Below are 24,162 nucleotides of genomic sequence, written 5' to 3' on the forward strand. Positions count from 1 at the left end.
GATGGCCAGTGGCTCAAAGCCAGCCTTGTGGTGAGGGGAGGACAAGCCAGGTGGGTCAGCTGCAACCCATGCCCTTGGGAAAGCCCGACTCTTCTGCTCCTCAACCACAAGCGAGCCAGGCAGGACACACTGCAGCAACCAGACCTTCTGGGCTGAAGGAGCACTGCTTGGCAGCCTCGCTACCCCATGGGTCCTTCTCACACCCCAGCTCATGGTGCTGCACATCAGCAGCTTGTCCAGCTGTGCCCACGACCTTGAGCATGGCTCAATAAACCTCAGCATCCTCCTGCCCCAACACCTTGCTGTCACTCCAGCAAGAAAGTGTGCTTGTACGACATGGGATTTAAAAATATACATAAGATCACAGAAATTACTGGGAGCTACCAACAGCGACACGAAACCTCGCACAAGACAGAAAACCCTAATTATAGTTTCTGAACGTATGAAGTCATCTAATACACATATGTCCCTCTATGCTGCAAGGAGGAAAAAGGACACATGCGGTACTTATTACCATTCTCATAAGAAGAAAAGAAAACCAGACTTTGGAAGCTTTTCCAAATCTACAATTTAGAAAATCTGCATAAATCTAGAAAATCAGCTCTACTTCATAAAAAAAAAAAAGGCAGTACAAAATCTTTGGGTTTAATTGTAAATGCAATAGTATTAATTTTACAGTGACATGCAGCATTGCAAGTCTTCATACTGTTTGTTTTTATTGTTTTTGTGGATCAAAGTTACCAAACACTGATCTGAAAAATACCTGATATCTCTCCTAAATACCCTAACTGAGGAATCTGAGGCAAGGAAGGAAGGAAGACGGCACACTTACTGACTCAAGCATCGTCAAAAAATGACTAATGAGATAACAGTTCAAAACCAAAATTAAGCCTCTTCTTTCTCTCCTAGCATTGTACACCCTGTGTAAAATCAACAGCAGTAAAAAGTACAATCTTCATTCACAAGTGAAGGATGTGGCTGCAACCCCATATTCTTAGTAGAGGGAAAATACTGAGAAAGGAAATGCCATTTTTACATAATCATGTCTTAAAACAGAGCTGCACTCTCTAATCCATCCTGGACAGTGCAGAGGCTACCGATAACAACAAAATGTTGCATTCAAATAATTACAGGTGAAGAATTTAAAAATATTCCAATCCTACTTGGTTAGAAATTATTTTAAATTTTACATTATTTCACAGTTCTGTGATAAAAAGTCTTCTTATTTGCTTGAGACAAGATTTTAGAAAGCCTTAGACAGAGCGGATTTTCTTAAATTAGCTTGAAAATTCAGTTTCCAGGGCAACGTATGCAGGTCTTCATACATCAACATCTCTTTGCACCATTTTTATAAATATGGTTCCTTGCTAGAATATCATAAAATACTTTTCAAATACAGTATTTGACTATTTTGACCACTTTGATCCTTTTTTTTTGCCTTTCAAAAAAGCTGACTGTCCTTTCTTTTCAGAAGAATCTTATCAATAACATTGTAAACTGCTCTCCTTCAGAGAGGTTTTATCACAGAAACGCTTGCAGTGACACCCATGCGTGTAACAGATTTCTACCAGCACCTGAGTGCTTATGTAACATTTCAGTAGGCATCCCTTATTCATCATCCCTTTTCTTACCTTCTTTTCAGTTTGCAAGTAGGACACATGACTTAGGGTCTGTGGCACGGTGGGAGTCTGCTGGTTTACATATAAAATTAACCTGAATGTCTATTTCAGAGCAGTAACATGAAATTTGCTGATGCCCACCTTGCACATTAAGATCCTCAGTGACTTCCTCACACCTACCAATACGCAGAATAGTATAAAAGGAATAAAACTAATTATGGATCTATCTTTTTCATCCTCCATTCTAAAAGGGTGGGGGAAAAAAAAACACCTTAATGATGATTACTGTTTCCTCTCCATGAGTCCTTGAGAAGTGCTTTGTGTAACTCCAGTGAGTTACTGAAACAGGTACCTGAAAACATCATCAGCAGAGTGGATACACTTCCTTCTTCCATTTAACAGGGGCCTGATTGGAACCCTGCCCAATGGTGTTATGGTGGAGAAGGTAACATGTTACATAGCTACAACACCAGGATTGTCTTAGGAAAAGAAGACTGAACAACTGTTACCTGCACATTTTACTCCCTGAGCAATGAGGCCCCACATGAAGTTGGCACAGTATTCACACCAGTGTGGGCCTCTGAACGTGTGCACCTGGAAGAGAGCAGCAGAAAGAAAAGTTACAAAAAATGACCCAACTATTTCACAGTATCAATGTGTCTCAACAGGGCAGAATTCCTCTTCTTAGAAGGCACCACATGCAGTTGCTGGAAGCTTCCCTTTATCACTGCAGGAAAGGAAGAAAGGAACTAAGAAAAATTTAAGAACCAAGACTCTTGCAGACTCATGGAAAACAGGAGTTCTCCATCCTAGGCCATCCAGAGCAGCAGAACTGGGTCTGTAGGGGTCTGCTCCAAGACCAGACAGGGCAGAGAAGCAATGGCTGGGCAGAGCCCTTCTCCTGCCTCTTGGCATCCCTCTGTCTGAGCAGGATTTTGGCCGCAAGGTGAGGCTTTTGCAGCAACCATGCAAGAGTTCACCTTTCAATTTAAAATGTCTTCTCCCTTCCATAAGGTACTGTGTGAAATGCGTAGGGGGCTGCAAGATTTCACCTCAGGTGGAGGGGTCCTGCCAGGCAAAAATACCAGTGCCACACAGAAATACTGCAAATGCGCTTAGAGACTTTCCGGTTTAGAATAATTCCAAAAGGAAATTAATTCTTTTCAGACTAAGGCTACATACTGAAAATCCAAAATGGAAAAAAATCCACTGAACCAGGAAAAAAACTAATCTAAAGAAGGAAAAACACCCGATGCTGCTTTCATTCCTGGCTCACATGCTTGTTACAAATCCTGCAGCCACCATTAACTGCTCCTGATTTTATTCTGATAAAGTTCCTGCTGTAGGAAACCACAGGATTCTTTACAGAGAAAATCATTACTTCCTTAGCCAGTGTAAAAGGCTTTGAGCTGCTATTTAGAATAGACAGGCTGACAAAAAGAAACAGTAACTGACGATCATAAAGAAATGAAATTTGCAGTGAAATACAGTAAAAATGCTTTAGGCTTAAGACACTTGGTTCTCCAGAGTTACTACGCGGGTATTGGAGCGGGCATAACCTCACACTTGTGCACTGCCTGGCTGGATCAGTGTGGAGCAGAAGAGAGATGGAGCTGGTGGAAATGTGCGTTCCTAAAATCCGCACAGGGCTCTGGTTATAAATACCGAAAGGTGAAGTAGCCTGACTGAGGTCCAAGGGTCGCCCACACCACTGACATAAGAGGCAGCTGGATCCCAGCTGATACTTGCCCCGACCAAGTGACAACCCAGAGCAATTCAGACCACATTTCAGGTTTGGCTAAAGGAAGGTCTGCAGCCTCCTGTGCATTTGCTGCCTCCAGAGCAGCAGTAAGGTAGATTGCTGTGACAGCCTGGAAAGTTACTTGTGAAGTCACCAAGTAATTCACATGCCCCTCTTGCTAAGCTGGCCTTCCGATTGCCTCCACGGAAGCATAATGGTGCAAAGGGAGGCGGAGGCTGCCTCCCCCGGCCCTGCCTGCTGCCGTCCGCACCCACTGCCACGTGCCTCTGGGAGGTGCACTGTGCTCCACCAGCCCTCTGCTCCCTGCAGCTCCAGCCGACAAGATTGTCGGCAGCTGTAAGCTCCACTTTCTTTTTTCCTCTCACCACAAAGCCATTTTTCACAACTTTCTCTCCATTTCCCACCTGCACTACCCACATCCTCTTGGCTTTATTCCTCAGTCTTGTGTTTTTTATTCAGGTCTTTGGCAGTATTTCCTTCCCAGAATACGAACATTCTAATATCCTCAAGCAAAACACTGTCTTTAATGCCTGCAGGACTAACAACTTTTTCAAGGGGAAAAAAGCACCGCATTTGAGTTACCATCTTTTTTTTGGGAGGAGGAGTGTGTCAAAGTAACATTCCCCTCAAACCCCACTTATTTAAAATATTCTCAATAATTCTGTTGAGGAATATTGAAACAAAAAGTGACATTTCAAAAGTCTGGACAACAAATAATTTCTTTTCAGAACACTTCACAGTTTTATAAGTTTTTTTGTTTTATTTTGGCTTTAGTATCTCTGATTGCAAAGGGGGGGGATTTTGTCTCGTTCCTTGAAATGATGACATTTTGACTTCTTTCTTTAGGCAGAACAAGAACAAATTCTGACACATTAATATTTCTCTCTAAATAAAAAGAATTATACTATCCTACCCTATGCCTCTCTGGTTGCTGATTTCAATTCATCAAATTCACCACACGTGCTATTTGCTGAAGCATTTCTAATGCTGTCCTTAGGTGCTGAGGTCCTAACATGGCCTCTCCAGAGCTGTCTCCAGCACTGATACTCACTAAACCTCAGATGTTCAGTCTCTTAATTGGCTGTTGTTTTAGCAGTGAACATCCTTCCTTCTTGGTATCTTGCTCCCCACCGTGGTCTGCATGCTTCCACTTCCTCCTGACTCTCCTTAGGAACTCTTCTGCAGAGTCTATCACATCCCAAATCTGCCACTCCAATCTTTTGCCTCCATTTATATTATTATGACCTTTTCCTATGACCTAAGTTTCTCTTATGTGTCTAATAACTACGATCCACCTAGATACAAACAAAAAATTACCTTTCTACCACAACCAGTTCCCCTAACAACACCCTGGCTCTCAGCTCACCCCTCAAAAGGGCTTACATGACTCATCATCAACTTAAAAATGACAAGGACAAAGCAGACTTTCCTTTTCCCTACCAACACTGCATGTATTGATCATCCTTCACAAGACCAGGATTAACTTTGCCCTTCAGGACCACTGTTTCAGCATCATTAGCACTGTTCTCTCATCCCATGCCCCATGCAGCCAGGCTTCATCCAAATATTGAAATGCCTTTCCATATCATCAGTGAGAAGATTTATCCAGAGCCTGCTCTGCTTTATGCTGCCCCATCCAAATTACTTCTTCTCATCCATTATTCTGATTGCAAACTCAAATAGATTAAAAGGTGAAGGTAGGGTTTTCTGTGTCCCATAATGCTCTACTTTGCTTCATCCTTTATCTGACATGCAACAGGGAGGTTCTCTGGCAATATTAATCAGGAGGTCCAAAGGTCATGTTGTCCTTCCACCCCTGGTGTACACAACCCCGCAAGATCAGCTCTGAAGTCTCTTCTGGGGTTTCTAAGCAGTGTTGTCTTTTCCCAGAGCTCAGTAGTGCCAGAGCATCAATCTTCCCACTACCATGGACTGGAACTGGACAGCTAACCCTGCACTTGTCTGAATACACGCCATCTCTGGGAATTTAATCAGATACAGTAAGTGATGCCAGAAAATACTGAAAAATTGGTCTTCCGAGGTCAGAACAGACTAATCATAGTTCTTCCTGGAGGATGGGGCCTGGCAGCATGCTGAAAAGAAACACCTTAGCATCCCTTAGCCAGTTCAAGAGCCAGCACCTGCAAACAATACTGCATTTACTACATGATACTGTTTAATACAGCATTCTGATTTTTATATTTAATTCCCCACTCTAAAAACCTGCCAAGCAACTTGCTTGCTTTCAAAACTTAAAGATGCTTTCCAGAAAATTTTCTAAAAACACACCCAGCAGAGTCCCAGAGATCCTGACTTAAATTACAAGAGGTTTCTTTCCCCTTATAAAAAGAGCATCTGCCATATGCAGATTTTACTGTCTTATAAAATGTGAGAAAGCAGGATTGCCAACTGCGGCTTTATATCTCCCAATCCTTCCATTCTCACTCCCACCCAAAAATCTTCTCTCTCTTTCCATAAGGCTTCAAATGGAAGTGATTTTTTTTTTTTTTTAAGAATCTGGAAAATGAGTGAGTGGGAGAACAAGTTTAACTAGTTTTAATCTTAATTTATAAAATTCCAAGGGAAAAAAATAAATTTAAAAGAAAAGTCTAGATAATTTTAAAGCACAATACCCACTTCAAAAACTAGACAAAAATACTATTACTAAGCTGTCCTGCAAGTCTGAGGTAAGAGGAGAGCCTCACACTGGGTTTACACCTAGGCATTTCTATTTTGAAGTCTCCTGCAATATTGGCAAGGTATAATAAGCATTTAACTACTGTGATCTAAGTAGGAGAACAGTTTTTTGCTTAGGCTTGAAAGATATTTTCTTATGCAAAGGGGAAAATAGCTTAACTCCTGTGATTAATAACTGTGTTACAGAATTTCACTTACTTTTGTTTCACATTTAATTACAATATTTCTTAGAAAAGACAAATTTTTAGGAGAATCAAATAAAAAATGATCCAGTGGCTCTGACAACAGATTATCCCACAAGCCGTGAACTCCTCGAGCAGATCTCTCATCATTATTTCTCAGGTTCTATAAAGGTCACTGTTGAAGTTAGTTACCCATGTATCTCATAACTACACTTATTTTTTACATTTTTGGTTTTTCCTAGGCAGTTATTCAGCTACTCTTGATTGCTATCTGAAAATCAAGAATGAGGCAGCAAATAATTCATACTCTTAACTGGGAGACTTATATGAGTTGTCAAGGCAAGGAGGAAGAGAATGAGGAACTATCAGCAAAGTGCTGTGCAAATGTGATATGAGAGAAGTCAGTGAATCAGCAGAGCTTAAGCCACTGATGGGAAGAAGCAGGGCTGGATTTGAAAAACTATGGTTATGGAAAATCAACACTGAGCACAAAAACCAGAAGTGTTTGTGACAGTATACAAAAAAGCCTTCCATTGCTGAAAGGCTGCTGCCATGGTCTCCCTGAAGGCTTGCTCCATCGGGACCCTGCTCTGTACAGAGCATCTCTTCCACAGCTCTCCACACTGAACTGCTGGTCAGAGTAACAGGGTTTGGAAAATCCAGGCACTATCATCTATGTTGGGGTGAAATACATCAACTTGAAAAAGGATGGAAAAAAATACTGCCGATCTACCCTCTTGGGCTACCAGAGTCCTACACTCCAGGCAGAAGGCTTGCTGGTGCTCAGAGAGGAGACCAAGTCGACCAGGGACTGAATACATGGCACGCACCCAGCTTTGCACCACATGGTGCTCCAAAGGTACAGTTCTGCTGGCTATACTGTCTTTTAAACAAATTCCCAAGGATGATGGGACACTGCTGATGGAGGCTGTCAGCTCAGTGATCCTAGCTGATTTGCAGTTCCACCAACTGAATTCTGCCTGTTGGGACTCTACATGGATACGGGAGACTCTGTAAATCTCAATTAAAACGATGAACTCAGCCTGTATTATTAACGTCTGTCTACCCTGTCACAGTTGATTTTAACAGGCACTGAGCACAACCTTGCTGGCATCCAATAAGCATGTCCTTTTCATCCATCCCTGGTCCAGACACACACAGCCTGGGTGTGAAGGGTACAGAAGAGATATGAGTGCGAAAGTCAATCAACTCAACCATAAGTTTGGGTAATGCTTTGATTTAATCCTTTTGTATATTATGATGATTAGATAGTGTCTCTAAAACAAAGGTCTCAAGCACTCCAAATATTCCAGCACACAACATTTCTCCTATGAGGAAAATATTGCTGCTGATGAGTAATGTAAGAAGCAAAAAGACAGCCATGACAACCCACATGGCAGAGGTATCTGCAAGATAACTGCTTTCATGTGAAGATGTAACAGAAATGAATGTAACCGAGGCCACTGGAACATACCTTTCTCCAAAACTAGAGCTGATTTTGGCTAGCCCAGCTGGGGTGGTAACCACGGGAAGCCAGCCTGGGACCACCCCAATGACTTTGCCCAGCAGCTCTTGAGAGAAGAGCTGTCAGAACGCTCATTCAGAGCACGGAGTATAAATAGCATCGTTATTGCCAGTGGGCACTGACACGAATGTGGAGCAGGCCAACCTCCCTCCAGGTCCTCTCCCACTCAGAGCCAGGAGCACTGTCATGTCTTGTTTACTTTCTGGTTTTCACTGACTGTGTCAGCAGAGATGGGAACAACTGGAAATTGAGGTTAGGTTGTGTTCTATGAGAGCCAACGTGGTAAACAAGAATACCAGGTTGTTGGCTTTTTTGCTTGAAAATTGAATGAAAATGGCCACCTTTCTTTCAGGATGGAATAGAAGATTTTCTTTAAATTGGTATCTGGAAACTGAAACATTTTGCATTTTATTCCAGGTCCGAGTTACTCGATACATGTGTCCATTCAAAACATTCTGAAACTGGAGATGAAAATAGAATAAAATCCTCAGAATTAAAGTTGTATATTTCTATATACACATACCACATATGCTATATGTAATGGTGTGAATATAATAAATGCAATGATGTAAATGGGATATAAACCCCTGAGAGATTCCTTAATAAATGCTTTTGCAATGATGCTAAGGCTAATTTGGAGGAAAAGCTGTTGACGGTAAGAGAGCATAACATGCTCTACAAGCTTTTAAAAGGTAAAGTCCCAGTCCTCCCCAGCAGAGCACTTCCTAGGTTCACCACAGAGGAGAGCTGCTCTGGTTTCAGGCTGTGCACATGGAAGACTCACAGGATCCACACTTGAGGACTAATAAAACTGTTGGTGAGGTGGCAAGAAATTTCAGCTTAAATAAATCAAGGATTTAGAAAAAGGCTTTATCTCTCTCTCTTTCCCCCCCCCCCGCTTTTTTTTTCTTAACAGAGGTAAAACCTGAATTCAGGGACTAGCACTAGGAAACCAGAAAGGGTTAAGTAATATTTTGCTATTTGGAATCTGCTTTGGAAAAGGCCTGGATTTTCCAAAAAAAGTAAAAAAGTAACATAAAATAAATAGCCTAGGAGACTAAAATCCATCAACGTTTAAAAGCTTTTCTGGCTTGAACTGTTTTATAATATACTATCAGAAGCAACAACATAGAGTTGATGAGGTCTTCTCAGAAGTTTTGTGGCAGTTTTCCTCCAGTTACGTTCTCCAGGTATTTTCTCTGCCTTTGAACAATTTTCTTTCCCTCAAGTACTAGGAGTCTAATAGAAACATCGAATTTCCTGAGGTTTTCTTATCTGTGAGAACGCACAGTGACTCTCCCCAGGGACTGTGCTAAAGGCACCCAGCTCTCTCTCTGAATATTCATTTGAGTGCAGTGGTTCAATTAAAGATGTTTTGAAAATATGTTCAGTGCCAGGTCCCTTCCTAATAAAAACCCCAGCATCCTCTTTTCAGTGGAACTAGATCAATTTACCCCAAATTGGCATCTGCCCCAGTTTTCAGATCATCAGAAATAGAAACGAGTTCACAGTACAAGTCACAGAAAAATGGCTCTGCTTAATATAGTAACCATTTGTTATAGTTTCTGGTCTTTTTGCAGCACTTCTGCATTTTCCATCTCCCAGTTTCCTAGTGTTTAGGCATGGCTCTGCTGAGCTTATTTGTTTCAAGGAAGCGGGGCAAGTTTCACTGACAGAGCAACTCTTGTTAAAATCAGCAGTCTCTCCATTAAAGTGATGCTTAAGTCTGTCTATACTAGCAAACTCTTTGCAGTAAGGACTGATCCTCACCTGAGCCTTCACTTCTTGTGCATATTTAAGGCCATATTCTCCAGTTACTTCCGGAAAAGCACGTTGTCTCTAATCTGGAGCTCCCATTCAGCCTTTCAGATGTGCCACCCTCAAAGAAAAAGCCAGGATGTTGCTTCAGTTGAGGAGGGAGATGAGGAATCTCAACAGACAAGGCTCATCAGCATCTTGGCTGACTTAGTTTAAGTAACCATGGAAAAACATCTCTCCTCTCTAGAAGAACCGCTGGCTTGAAAGGGAATTATGTTCTGAATGTTCACCGATTCAGCAAGCGGCAACTTGCAATTGTTATTTACTACAATTAATTGACTGTGCCGTCAGGCATTAGTAAGATAGTGACTAGGAAACAGCATGACAGTACCAAGTACTGCACAGAAACACAGCAAAAAATAGTCTTCTGGAGACATATCCATTTTGTGAACCGTAAGAGAGAAATGAGACAATATCCTATGGAAAATGATGCATGGAAACACAGATTTCAGTTCAGCTCTGACAGGCACAGACACCTTCTTGCTTCAGTGAAGCACCACAGCAATAATGTAGGTAGAAGAGTGGGTCTGTGCTTTGGACCACTGGCAGTTAGAAAACACCTGCAGGGTGTTCCGCTGGCTCAAATCATCAGGAGCCAGAGATGTCTGAAGGAATACCTGTAACCAGCCAAGGAAGCTAAAAATTCCCCAGGGTCCATGAGTCACAAAAGCTGGAGGGGAGGGATGACCTTTAAGGTGTTTTGTCCAGGCTTATTTTATATTTGCCAAGCAATAAGGAGGTTATTGCACTGACTGACAAATTTCACTACCCAGGGGATTTCTTCCTGTTAATCTCAAATTTTCACTTTCCTCCTCCTTTTAAGCTATCATCCCGTAACTCCCAGCTAATGCTCCTCTTCCACAACTGTGCTCCTTACCATTAACATTTTTTAAGCATAGTTTTACTGTTTTCTCCAACCCCACACAAACGACAGGCAAAGAAGCAAGGTCAGTGCCCAAGCCCAAAGCACAGCATCAGGTAGCGAGGAGGTGCAGAAGATATTCCATGTCAGGTAGGGATGGACTTGGGCAGGAGGTATCTCATTAGGTGTATGTTCTCTTTTGTCAGCAAAAAACTATGGGATTTAGAGGGGAGATGGAGAGATGAGAAGATGCAGAGTGGGAAAGTGCAGAGGACTGAGCAAGGGGAATCCTGTGTATTCACTACCCTAATAAACTCCCTCACCAGAGAGAGAAGATGGAGAAAACCTTAAACACAACTTGGATTACCCTGCTGTGTAAGTCCTTTGGCCTAGAGCCCACCTCACACATCCCAACCCAGAGCTCCACTGAGTCCTCCTCTCAATAACCAACCTGGAACATTTCAATCCACATGGCACCTGGCCACAGGCCCATTTTCTCCTCAAATTTGTGGTTCCTGCTGTTGCCTGAAGCTCCTCTTTCACCTGCCTGCCCAGGAGGTGTGCTGCTGCTTCCTACCTTAAAGTTATTGAATAGACTAGATATCAGCTGGGTCAAGAAATTTGATTTTAATTTACAAGCTATCACAGTTACTGCCTTTTGGGGACAAGATAAGCAAGTATGAGATTTATAAGGGACAGTAAACAGCATTCTTATTGGGTTGAGGTGTAAAATAAGTTTCAGGGAAAAACTAAGCATGATTCTACTTTGTCCACTTCTATGAAATTACAGAACTCTGTAACTCTTCTGTTACAGAACTTTCCCCCATGATAAAGCTTCTTTTTGTAAGAAAGTAACGCCACTGGCTTCAGCTATACTCCCTGTCAGTATTTCAAAGAGCACACCAAGTGCTTCTAAACAGAAGATGCTCTTCTGATTCATCTACATTGGGTGGAAGAATGAGCACACACATGTCCATATGGATAAGTTTGTACCAGAGAGTGTGGGGAAATTTATTCCCCATGGTGGGTAAGAAACTGAAATAAAGAAAAAGCCTTTCTGTGAGAGAAGGTGGGGCTGAAATTTTGAGGACTGTGAAGTGACTGTCCTGATTTGGTCTAATGATTCATTTTACAAGAGATCTCATTCGGTGTGCTGGATTTCAGAAAAGCAGAGTAAATGAAAGCAAAAGTAATCAAATATGCAAACAGACAGACCCAGTCAAATCACACTCACAGTCCTAGCTCACCTTCAAATCCCATTATTCAATCAGAGCTAAATAAAATGCTGTGTCAAATAATGTAAGTCTCTTTCAGCTGATATATTTGAATTAATAGAAGATGAATTGTCTATATTAGATTTATAGAGGAGAACACAGAAATGCTAATTTAATTTTTTAATAAATTTGAAAAGGTAAAAATATGCTTAAAAATATTTTTAATACCTAGCTCTCACCCCCAGGGACAGGAATTAAAAACTTAGTCAGAACTGACATTTATAAATCATCATCCCTTTCTTTACTTATAGAGATCAATTTAAGAGAATTCAGCCACTCTGTATTTGCATCTGAGATGTGCTCATCAGAGACCAAACCTCTGCAGTCAGGAGAATATTACAGAGCTGGAGATCATTACCGACCAGCTCTGCCCTCAGAGCTCCCTGTCACCCCGGCTAGTCAGCCTGCTCCCTTCAGGCAGAAGACAACTCACATTCCAGGAGATTTAAATAAGATTAAAATCTCTCAAAACCCCAGCTGTGTCAGCACTCCTAGCAAAACTGTCTTTACATACTTCTTTCAAACAACCCTTGGAGCGAAACATAGGTTAATAGATTTATTCAGGAATCCTTTCGATGATTTAAAAGTGGCTTTCATGTTCACCCCTCCCCTAGGCATCTGCACTTCTATGATGACCATTGCTACACTGCTCCTCTGCCAGCGTGTTCCTCTACCTGAGTTTTGCTGCAGGCAACAGGGACTAAGGGTTCAAACTTCATCTGTATCCCCACCTACCCACCTCAAAGAGACAGGAGCTGTAGGGGTGGAGGGAGAACTGAGGTCTCCTAGCCTGCGGCCAAGTCTCTTGGGTGTTTGCTAACCCCAGCCTGCATCTGGAGTGGCTGCTGCTGTCATCTTCCCTTCTCCAAGACAACGGCGCTTATTATTGTGCATTAATGACTCTTCGCTTCTCCCCCTCTGCCAGGACGCTACAGCATTTCCAGTATAAAAGGATTTCCAAGCCCCCTTCATTTCTGTGACTAGTGATGTGACTGATCAAAGAAGCAGCTGGGTCCCTATCTGTTGCCTTGTGCCTGCAAAAGAAAAAGCAGATTAGCCGCAGAGGTACAAAGCAGCGGGAGTCCTCCTGTTTGCCTTTGCCATGGAGCCTCTGGGGACAGCAGTCACTGTTGGTTAGCTGAACTAGATAAATTTATATTGTTTCTGGGTTGTTTTTTCTTGTTTTGTTTCAAAATTCTAGGTTGAAGACTCTGGACCTGACATTTCCTTCCTTCCCACATGGGTGGCACATTTGCTACTTGGCAGGCAACCTAAGAGATTTGTGCAGACATTTTAAATGATGACATCTATACATGTGAGAAGAAAAATTTGACAGATGCAAGAAATGATAAAGGAGAGAAGCACATGAGCTAATGATGGTCATACATTTTAGATCCATAACACAGTAATTACTAAGAGCTTATTTTTTGTTTTCAATGTGAGAGTTGCCATATTTAGAGTTCATGAACATCAGCAGCATTCCTTCAGCAGGTAGGTTCGTTGCAGCACACCCTTTAAGGCAGTAAGAGGCTTGTCCTCTTCTGCTTTTTTATAGCAAAAATTATCTGTGTGACTCCATTCCACTTACTGGAGAAAAGAGTTACTTCTCAAGGTATATTTTTCTGGCAACTGTACATATAGAGGAACTACAGTAAAACTATCATGAAGAAAAAAATCCGTGTGGAAAGTTTGTACTGTAGCTATGACCTTGGAGCAGATATACAGTCTGTTTTTGAAAAAGACTGGAAAGCTCACAGCTTCCAAACTTTCCATAAACAATTTCTGGAAGAAAAACAAATAAACAAATCCAAATGAATGAAAATCAGGTGATCAGATTATTTTCAAAACAGATGTGTTTCAGGCTGTTAAAGAAAACAACTAGGGAATACAGATGTGCACAAAATTAAATCCGTATTATCCTACACACACTGTAGTACATGGAAAAATCACTATCTGCTGCCATCTGCAAGAATTATCTTCAAACTCTAAGGAACAAACGAGACATGCAAGACATTTCATATCTTTAGGACACCTCAGGAGCCTGTGAAGAAATGCTCTGTATTTAACTGACAGTCAGGATTATTTTATGCCAAGTGTTCATATTAAAACATTTCTTACATACCTTTTGTACATGGTTTTCGAATTCATGTTTTACATAAGAACTCAAATCAAACAATCCATCCTGATCACAGAAAGTTTCCACTTTTGGTGATTATCTGAACTCATAAGCCAAAATGTGGTTTAATTAAAATCAAATGGAGGATAGGTAAATTTACATATGTGCATGCATGTGTACATTCACATATGCCCAGGCATGTGATGGAAATCAAAACTGAAAATAGAAGACATTTAACAGATTCTTATATTATCAGATGCATGTATTATATTAACAATCTCCCCTTTTATTAAAAGAAATAAAAGATAAGTTGGGTTTTTTTACATTAAAGATAAAATTTGGGCTTCCGATACTATATACGAAGTTTGTACCATCATCTACAGGAATTCAGTATAATATCAATTTACTTAGTCTTACAATTAAAACTGCCTATCATCCAATGCATTTGACCGCCAAAAGGTTAAATTACTAAATCCTTACCGGATGCTTATTACAGATACAGACATAAAACATGCATATGTTGTACTGACATATCTCTCTCTTATCAAAGAGCATTGTTTATTTAAAACAATTAAAACAATAATTAGAACCTACACAGAAGACTAAGTAAATTTTATTAAAACAGTTGCTCATGCCAGCAGCTTCAACAGCCCCATGGCATAAGCCATGCTGGTATCAACACACTCAATTCATTGACAGAGGAGGAAAGCCAGAAACTATGGGAAATGCAGACCCTCTGCCCGATCCAGATGCAGTAGAACACACTTCTTACCTCCAAAGCTATTTACCAGCAACAAACTGAGACAAGATAAGTGTAATCATCTAACCACAGATCTAAGAGATTTTTTTGCATCGTAAGTAAAACTGAACTACATTAATTTGGATTGAAAGAAGACTTTGCCAGTTTTTCTCAGCTTTAGCATCTCCCTCAGTATAAACCAATTCTAAATAAAAGAGATAACCTAGATATGGCAAATATTATTGAAACAAACATACGCACACAAGCAGACAAGAACAAAGTCCTCATTCTTCTGCTGGTATGTTCTAAAGATGCCTAATTGATTTAACGGGCAATGAGATTTAATTGCAGCTTTTAAGTTCCTAGAAAGTCATAGTCTGCATACATATGATTTCCTTCCAATACCGGACCCATTTTAAAACACAAGCTATAGTCTCTACGCCTGAAAAAGAAATTAAGTAGGAACATTTCTTACCTTGAAATTATGAACCTTCTCGTATTTTGGAACATGTTCATTTTCTTTCAGAGTTGCTCTTCGGACAAGCGATGTCAACTGTGAATAAGCAAAGAGTTTAAGAGGTTGCCAGATTGTCACGGACGACTTCCGAGCGCCCAGTTTCATGCCCAAGGCTGCGAGCAGTAGATCGCGCTGCCGGCCGTGCTGCCCGGCGCGGTGCCCCGCGGCGCCGCTCGCCCGGTGCGCTGCCCAGGGCTCCCTGGCCGGCATCGCTGGCGCGGCGGAGGCGGCGCGGCCCCGGGCCCGTCACACTCGGGCTGGCGGGGCGGCGCGGACCATGGCGGAGCTCAGGCTGCAGGGGCGGCCATGCAGGGCCGGCGCTCGGCGGGGCGGGGGGCTCGGCGCGGCCCGCGGGCGGCCGGCGGGCCGGGGGCGCGCGGCAGCGGCAGCCGGCGGCGGGGACGCGCAGCCCGCGGCCGCTCCCTCCATCGGCGGCGGCCGGCGCGGGGGGCGCGGGGACGCGCACGCCTCGCGCCCTGCGCACGCCCCGCTCCCGGCGCGGCTCCGCGGGGAACGGGAGCGGGAGCGGCACCGCCCCGGGGCGGCCGCAGCCAAGGGAGCCAATGGAGCCTGGTGGGCTCCGGGAGAGGCACCCGCGGGATGAATCGAGCACCGCTGCAAAATGGCACCTCCGCGCCCTTCGGGGGTGCGGGGACAGGCAGGGCAGCGACCGGCAGCCCCAGGGGGCACGGCAGGGAGCGGCTCTCCCCGATCCCCCCGTCTGACGTGGCCCGTGCACCAGGAGGTACGGCCGGGAGCGGTTAACGAGACCTCTGACGCTCATCACTTTTCCCCTAAAATTACATTTTTCGATTCTTTTCATATAAAAAGAGGGTCACCAATCTCAAATCACGTAGGGATGCGAACACAAATGCCACTCAAAGTTCATCGCACCACTCCACCAAAGACCCGAACCCCGATTTGCTGGTGGTGCCTCTTTTTAGGAGTTTACAGATACTAACAGAAGGTGAATGACCACAGTTTCCAATTGGATCGAAACCCAAAGTTTGGACGGCTGCAACTGACAATGAAATGTGCAACGGGCAGTCAGGTCCTGGCTAGCCCTTGCACAAAGTAAAGGAAACAGTATTTCACACAACCATTAAAGCCTTGGACTTGTTGCCTTAGGAGCAAAAATCAACGGGCTCACAAAGGACAGGGCAGACCATGACATACCCACCCGGAGCTGCCACCCAGGCAGCCCAGTTCAGGGGGCTCCCTCCAGCTGCGCACTGACAGTCGGGAGGAGACACTATGACGGCCACTCGACTCCTGTGCTTTTTCTTCTAGTGCTCTCCAAGCATGTGTGAACGGTCTTTGCCAGACACAGCAAAAATGGACTCTTGATCTGACTTAGCACAGCCAGGATTTACACCGTGGGGCTGACCACCATCCTGACATTCAGGGTGCCAAGAGACCTCTCCTCGTGCACAGCCTGCCTGTGCAGTCAGAGCGCAGCCCTCCCTCCCCTGCCACAGGCTGCAGCACCGCAACTGCTCTCCCTTCTGCAGCAAAGGTATTTTTATCTCTCCTGAGTCAGTAACCAAAGACAAGCACAGTTTGTCACAGGCTTCTGGGTGGAATGGGTATGTGCTTTGCAGCTGGATCAGAGTGTTACAGGTTAGCTCAGTCCTGCCAATACAGCTGAGAGTAATACTCACTGGGAGCCCCTCTTCTGTTCCCTTGCATGGCCACCTGTACCTTCTCTACAGGTTTTAAAAATATGCTGGGTCTCAGCATAGGGTCAGGGTGCAGAGATTAAGGATCAAGGCTGGTGCTTCACCAAACACTCTGCAATACAAGTTAATAACTAATAATCAAAACACTGGCTACAGATTATACAGGGTGAAGTTGTCAGGCATTAGGAGTACCTGACTCAATTCCCACTTTCAGTACAGACAGGGGGCTGGTTGATCCATCCTATCAAGAAATAATTTTCCAATGACTACCTCAATCTGCCTGTCTTGCTTTTAACCACTCCCTTCTACTGCAGGTGCATAAATACTCCTCTGGCCTTTTTCTGCACATCCTTGCAAATATAACACTCCATGGCTATAGATCAAGAAAACTGAGGTGAGAAGTAAGAGATGGCAAAAACTGACCACTTCATCTACGTAAGTGTGAGAACAGTAGGGACTCTCAGGGGAGGAGGAAGCAGGCAGGCTTTTGAGCTCATTCTTTCCTTTCCTTCTAGCTAAAGTCACTTCACAGTTTCATTCCCAGGAACTACGTCAGGTAAAAGTCCTCATGGAACAATGTGGACCTACACCTGCCCCAGAGGAGTCATCCTCTCCAAACAACTTTGAGTAACAACAGGCTCAGGAAGCAAATTGTGAATTCTAGAAACATTTCATTACACTTTTCCTTGGAACCAACCCAAAATTCCTCTTATTTTTTAAAGGGAAAAAATACATCAACAAAATTTCATATTGGGAAATAGATTCTTTGAAAATTTAATTTGTTGGAAATAAATAACCCAGTGATTTCCAATAATACATTTACTATCAGAATCTACCTTAAGAAGCCAGACAAAGCATGCTGAACTTTCAATCATTGGTAGAGCACGTATCTGGTTTTTTGCCATACTTACTCCTTAATTGTCAGCATCCCTTTTCCTAATTCTGAAGAACTGAGTTACTTTCAATGGCACTTTAGAGTCATGCTAGTAGAAACAGATCTCTGGATCCTGGAAAATTAAATTTAAGAATGCCAATAAAAAGACAAGTGAAACTACCCAACAGGGAAATGTCCTATCTCATGGTTGTAATTATGAAAATGTGTTATAATCTGGAAAGTAGTTATATGATTATGAATTTTAATTTTAACACTGCTTTGTGTTAGAGTAATCTAACTCAGACTGCTTATTGGTTATACATAAATCAGCTTCCCATTGTTCAGTGCAAAGCATTTTCTCCTGTTTACAAATAAAGGAATACTGGGCTCACCTACACCTACAGACATTCACCTGTGCTATATGCACTAGAGTCGTGTACACCAGAAACCTACACTGAAAGAAAGTTCACAGAATATGCTGAGTTGGAAGGGACCCACAAGGATCATCAAGTCCAACCCCTGGCCCTGCACAGGACCATCCCCAAGAGTCACACCATGTGCCTGAGATCATACAAACTTTGTCAGTCTTGGTGCTGTGATCACTTCCCTGGGGAGCCCGTTCCAGTGCCCAACCGCTCTCTGGGTGAAGAACCTTTTTCTAATATCCAGCCTAAATCTCCCCTGACACAACTTCAGGCCATTCCCTCAGGTTCTGTCACTGGTCACCACAGAGAAGAGATCAGTGCCTGCCCCTCCTCTTCCCCTCACAAGGAAGTTGTAACTGCAGTGAGGTCTCCCCACAGTCTCCTATTCTCCACGCTGAATAGACCAAGTGACCTCAGCTGCTCCTCATATGGCTTCCCCTCAAGGCCCTTCACCATCTTTGTTGCTCTCCTTTGGATGCTCTCTAATAGCTTAATATCTTTCCTATATCACAGTGAGTTAAAATCATAAATTCAGCAACTGAAAAATTATGAAAAAATACATATATGCTATCTATTTCTTACATAGGTTTCCCCAACATAAAATTGTGCTATAATTAAAATTTATACAACTGCTTTCGGATGACATAATTTTTTAATGCATATGCCTAACTTTGGGAGTTTGGCTTTGCAAGGCAGTGCTCTTCTTAACACAGACCAATTCCCTTTTTTTTCAAAAACCAAAATGAAGAATGAAATTTCTGTTGTACTCAGCTTCCTGACCACGTTTTGGGTCATCAGGCAGGCCCAGATCTAACCAGTATGTGAGATAATAAAGTAAGAGAGAGCAAGCTACTGTCCTCAGGTAGCCCTAGTCACTGCAGAGGTGAGTCATCATTCCTGAGATCAAACAAGTGAAGTCACAGACTTGGGGCTTCAACTCAAATCCTGCAGGAAGCTATCCTCTCCTGAGACACTCTCCTGCTCCAGGTGCTCCATGCTGTCTCTATTGCCTACAGTCTGTAGGTCCTGCTCTCCTTACACCCTTGGATGGCTTTTGATTCAATGCCTGCTCTCCACCACTGGCTCCTGCACTCCCACCCGCCAGCAAAATCTCCTCTCCAGAGCCCTTTCATTTTCCAACAAGTTATCTTTTTAACTTGCTGTGCCTGAAGTCTATCTTAATGGGCACAATTATCTGATACTGCCTGCTACATACTGGATGAAAATGAGGCAGAAATCCAGGGAGGAAAGTAATCTCCCTTCCGCTTTTCTAAGTCTTGATTTTATTTTTTATTAATTGTTTGTGACAGACATGTGCAATCATTACATGTGTAGGGAGCAATATGCTGTGCAGACTCCAGGAGTAAAGAAACCGCAGGGCTGTCATTCTTAAATTTAATTTCAGGACATGATTTCACAGGATTGAGGTGAAATGAAAATGGAACGACTGGAAGCAATAGCCAAGCAGCCTGTCAGCAGAACATGCAACCAGAGCAGCCTCTCAGTCCTCTACATTTTAGTGACTTAAGCACTAAAAACCAAACCCAGCAACACGACAGCCTTTAAACCAAGACATCTGTTTAGAGATTCTACATTGTACATATGGACTGAAAGGAAAAAAAAAAGGAAAAGAAAAGACTGTAACCTGCTATTTAAAATGTTCTCATTTGTTATAAAACCTCAACTGTAAGAGTGGTTCAGTATAGATTCTTCTGGGACTCCACTTTCCTTACTTGTCTCTGGAGTAGTCCTTCAGAGTGCAGGAGAAACAGCTGTTTTCTTGAGCACTGTTTGCTCTCAGTATTAGCTGCATAATGTATGCGTATTTTCTGTTCCTAATCTCCCAATCAGTAAGTCTTATTATGAAGCCTCCACAGAATTGATTTAAAAGTCATCCCTGACTTGCAGTAAATTCCAATTAGTCACTCACTGAAAGACATATTGTGGAAGTTTAATCCAGTCACACAATTCAGTCAACATCATACAAATTATCTTTCTAAAACGGGAAACCAATGCATTCCCATTTGTTGAGTAATAAACTAAAGTTACTCCAGAAAAAAAAAACAACCAAAAAATCAAACCAAACCAAAACAGAAAACTTCAAGTCAGGTTAAGCTCACAAGTCCTAAAATAACCAGACCAGAGTTGATCAGGTCTCCTGAAGACTGTGTGCCTTTCCAATACAATGGAGTGTTTAGTTTCATGAGCACCTGGCTCTGCTCTTAAACACATTATCATGTTTTCTTCAGTCTCAGGAATGCATGTGCAGTAGACAGCAGGCTTTTCATTCTCATATGGTATTTTCATGTTGTTATGACTAAATGGGCCTTTATTATTTCAGACTTTATATATAATATGATTCCTTCCCTCAAAGGAATGTATTTTAATAATAATATTAGCCAGCAGTTATATTGCAAGCATTTTTTAAAAACATCAAAGATGATGCCCTACTGTACATATATCAAGAAACAAGACATTTGGTTTGCTATGCAGTGAGCCACTGTACATTTTACCGTATTCTGTTTCACTGTATAGCTAACTTAGCCAAATGCATGTGCTCAGAAAATCCTTCCTTGTCTGAACACTTTATGAGCATATTTTATGGGCTCAGTACATGATTTTCAAAAGCTAATCAGTCAGATTGTGAAACTGAGCCCAATTTCCTCAATGCTGTTCTTAGTGGAAGCTTGTTCCATGCTAAATATAATTTCCCCAGTCATCTTTCATAGGATTGTTACAAGGGGGAAAAGGGAGCCCAAAATGCTACTTCTTAAATAAAAGTAGTGATCAGCTGCTTTCAATAAATTTTCTTCACTTGTAGATATACTAATACCAGGCATAGCCTCTGCCCACAGACATGTGGCATGAGCAGAGGGTAGGAATGCTATTCAAAGAAAAGGTCAACCTGAAAGCTGACAATCTCAGAAGCTGGGTGGGAAGGACCATCAGGGCTGGACTTCTCTTGCTGCCATTCCAACACAACCACATTTACCCGGCACATGGACACCATCAGGCTCCCACAGTGCTCAAAGTATAATGGAATCCTTAGGCAACACAGAACCCCGCTTTCAGTTCAGAGTTAACCACAGGGGAGTTGGGGTTTAAGACATGGTTAAATGATGAAAACCTACTGCTGAGAAAAGTTCTGGTTTTTATAACAAAATTTTCCAAATGGACTGAATTCTAATTAAATCAGACCTTTCCCCACCCCCTCCAATGAAATACTTATTGCAAAATCCAATAAAATGTCTATTTACATTTTTATGTAAGTGTATATGATTTCCAAGGTAAGTAATGAATATCTTTATATCTAGAATCTTAGAAGAAGTTTTTAAATTTCAATTTTTAAATTGAAAATTTAATCAAACAAATTCAGCCAAAATGTTGTCTTGATTTAAAGTATGGCTGTTAAATTAAAAAAATAAATTTAGTTTAGTTTAAATTATGGAAAAAATGTTGCCCAATATTGCTGCTAGAAATTACTGCACTGACAGTGAGTTCATTCAGTACTGTATTGTGCAATACAATTAAAGTGTATTGGCATTATTTGGGAAGACTGCATGTTCACACTGGTGTGCTTACCATGTTTTCCTAACAAGGGAGCATACTCATAAAAAAGCAGAGAGATCTTAAAGGAAGCCAACAGAAAAGTTCTTCTGCAGCTTTAGTCCTTTAACCTACTGGTCCCTGCAGTTGATTGGGATCTGGGTCAGCCAGTTTATTTTGTTCCTGGTGGCAAGATGGGTTGCAGATTTGCTCCCAGCAGTTACCAATATGGGCCTTTGGAAATGACAATTTGAAACCGGGCACTGGCAAAAAGCACCCATGTGACTATTTCTCTCTTTCAGAAACTAGCAAGACAAAGCAAATGAACATTTATTGTTCTGGAGATATTGGCACAAAAGCAAGATACTTTTCAGTGGCAAATACAATCCATTTTACTCCCTAGGGAGAGGGCTATTTTGGTATATAACTATGGATCTAGCCATGGCAAAAATAAAATAAAAATGTCACAGTGCCTCCACTAAGAAGTTCTGCTTTTGGTCTAGTTCTGGGGGACTTTGCTAATATCAAGCAACTTAGCTTTTGGGAGGTCAGTGCACTGCGTACACTGACAGAGCGGAGTAATTCCAGGGATTTCCTCCACACTCCATAGGTACAACTCTCACTACAGGGGTGTACGTGGGCATGTGAGAATGTGCACAGGTAGGGGTGTGAATGTTGCAATCAATAATGGTGCTAAGCTGGGTTTTATAATCTATAGCTACAACTTCCTTTACGCTCTATAAATAATAATATGCTCCTGCTCCCAACAGAGTTGTGTTCTGTATGAGAAAGTGCAGTCCTGCCCTCTTCCCAGGGCTCCTGCCTTGTCCTGAGCCAGCTGAAGCCACAGGGCTCTTCCCTGCAGACCCCAATGCAAGATGCCCCCATGACCCCAGCTGCCTCTGTAAAAATAACCAACTGCTCCAGCCCCTTCCTTAAAGACAGACTACCAGTCTGCTTGCAAGAGGCAGGATATGACTGCTTGACAAAAGCGGAGCTGCTACCAAGCTGTGTGACACCGAGGCAGGAGATGCCAATCAAACACCATGATAAAAGCTACCCAGAAAGCTAAAAAACGAGCTCTTTTCACTCCTAACTCTGACTGTGGCGAGGAAAGCAGTTCCCCATGACCACAAGTTCAAGCTGAGGTATCAGCCTCAGCAATTGTCTCCTTGCTTTGTAGCAGCTCATTACCACAACTCCATTCTTCCATGGGGAAAACAAACTGTATTAACAGGGGGCCAACTCCAGCCAAACTTGCAAACTACAGAAAGGGACCAAGAACTGGTAGAGCACAGAAGATACCACCTCCCTGCCTCAGGGGGCTGTCAGCCTCACTGTTTCCCAGGCAAAGCGTTCCAGATTCGTGAACAAGAATCGTAGAATCATAGAATCGATTGGGTTGGAAAAGACCTCCGAGATCATCGAGTCCAACCCTTGGTCCAAATCCAGTCCATTTACTAGATCATGGCACTCAGTGCCACGTCCAATCTGCGTTTAAAAATCTCCAGGGATGGTGAATCCACCACCTCTCTGGGCAGCCCATTCCAATGCCTGATTAAGAAGAGAAGCATCATTAAACACTGGAATTTGTCTCCAGTAAATCCTTCAGACAAAGACTGTCCTTTGCAATTTTGCTTTCCATCCTTTCCATCCACCCTTCCATCCTCCATAGTTTTGGTTTTGGTCCATCCTATCTTCCTCCCCTCCTGCCAGGAGCCTGGGCCATGAAGGTGGTAAGTTAAACAGTGAGTTAAAGCAATTAAAGAATAGGCCTGTGCCAGGTACTCTTCTCCCTGGGAAAGGCAGAAGCAGAAAGACTGGGAGGACTACTCACATAGTTTAAGTTAACTATTATACCATTATACATCAGTAAATCAGGGCTAGAGAGATCTGTTCTGCAGCTAGAAGACCTTTGGGAAGAAGAACTGAAACAAGGAGCTCTGCCTAAGGGAGGAATCCTCACACTGGTCAGCAACAGAGAGCCTATTCCTCAACAGCTCCTCCATCCTGCTCCCACTGAGTCAGCATTTTCTATTTCAGCTAACAGTGTTGTGTTTCCTTCCCATCCCTTGGTCTATGGTGTGTCTCCTTGCTGGCCTGCAGAGAGCTGTGCTGCTGTGACCAAGGCATGACTGACGTTCACAGTAGTGAGGGGTCACTCCAGCAGAAGCCTCTTTACTCGTGACATGTCAAGGCAGACTGTATTCCAAAAAGACCTTAAAAGTAATTTATAAATGCCATGTGCTCTATAGCAGTGATAAGAATCAAAATGTAACACAAATTGGCAGCTGCATGAATGCCACTCTTTTGGCAAATGCTCTTTCTTACTGATATACTACATTAAAGTATCATAAGAGAAAACACGCTGTTAAGACTAATCTTCCGAAACCACAAGGGACTGGTAATAATTTATTCCTCATCTGACCCATACTGTTATAAGGATTTCCTCAAATAAAAGGAAAAATAAAAATAAAAGAGAAGGCACATCAAAAAGTTTAACCATACCCTTTTGATGAGGAAATAC

The 24,162-nt window shown here is 42.6% G+C and overlaps 1 protein-coding gene and 1 long non-coding RNA gene across 2 annotated transcripts in view; one reads left to right on the forward strand and one right to left on the reverse strand.

Annotated features, from left to right (window-relative positions):
* CHN1 (chimerin 1) overlaps window positions 1-24,162 on the reverse strand; it is a 111,646-nt gene that overhangs the window by 15,130 nt on the left and 72,354 nt on the right. Inside the window, exons 9-10 of the mRNA XM_027733536.2 lie at window positions 15,070-15,147; window positions 2,129-2,213 (exon numbers count right to left, since the gene is read on the reverse strand). Coding sequence (XP_027589337.2) covers window positions 2,129-2,213; window positions 15,070-15,147 — 163 coding nt within the window. The remainder of the gene's footprint in view (window positions 1-2,128; window positions 2,214-15,069; window positions 15,148-24,162) is intronic.
* LOC113994466 lies at window positions 15,808-17,207 on the forward strand. The gene is made up of 3 exons (XR_003543086.2): window positions 15,808-15,856; window positions 16,402-16,627; window positions 17,105-17,207. It is a non-coding gene; the product is annotated as an uncharacterized LOC113994466 (long non-coding RNA).

The sequence above is a fragment of the Pipra filicauda genome, unplaced genomic scaffold, assembly GCF_003945595.2.
Source record: "Pipra filicauda isolate LSUMZ 115617 unplaced genomic scaffold, ASM394559v2 scaffold5_size6683894_pilon, whole genome shotgun sequence".
Classification (NCBI taxonomy): Eukaryota; Metazoa; Chordata; class Aves; order Passeriformes; family Pipridae; genus Pipra; species Pipra filicauda.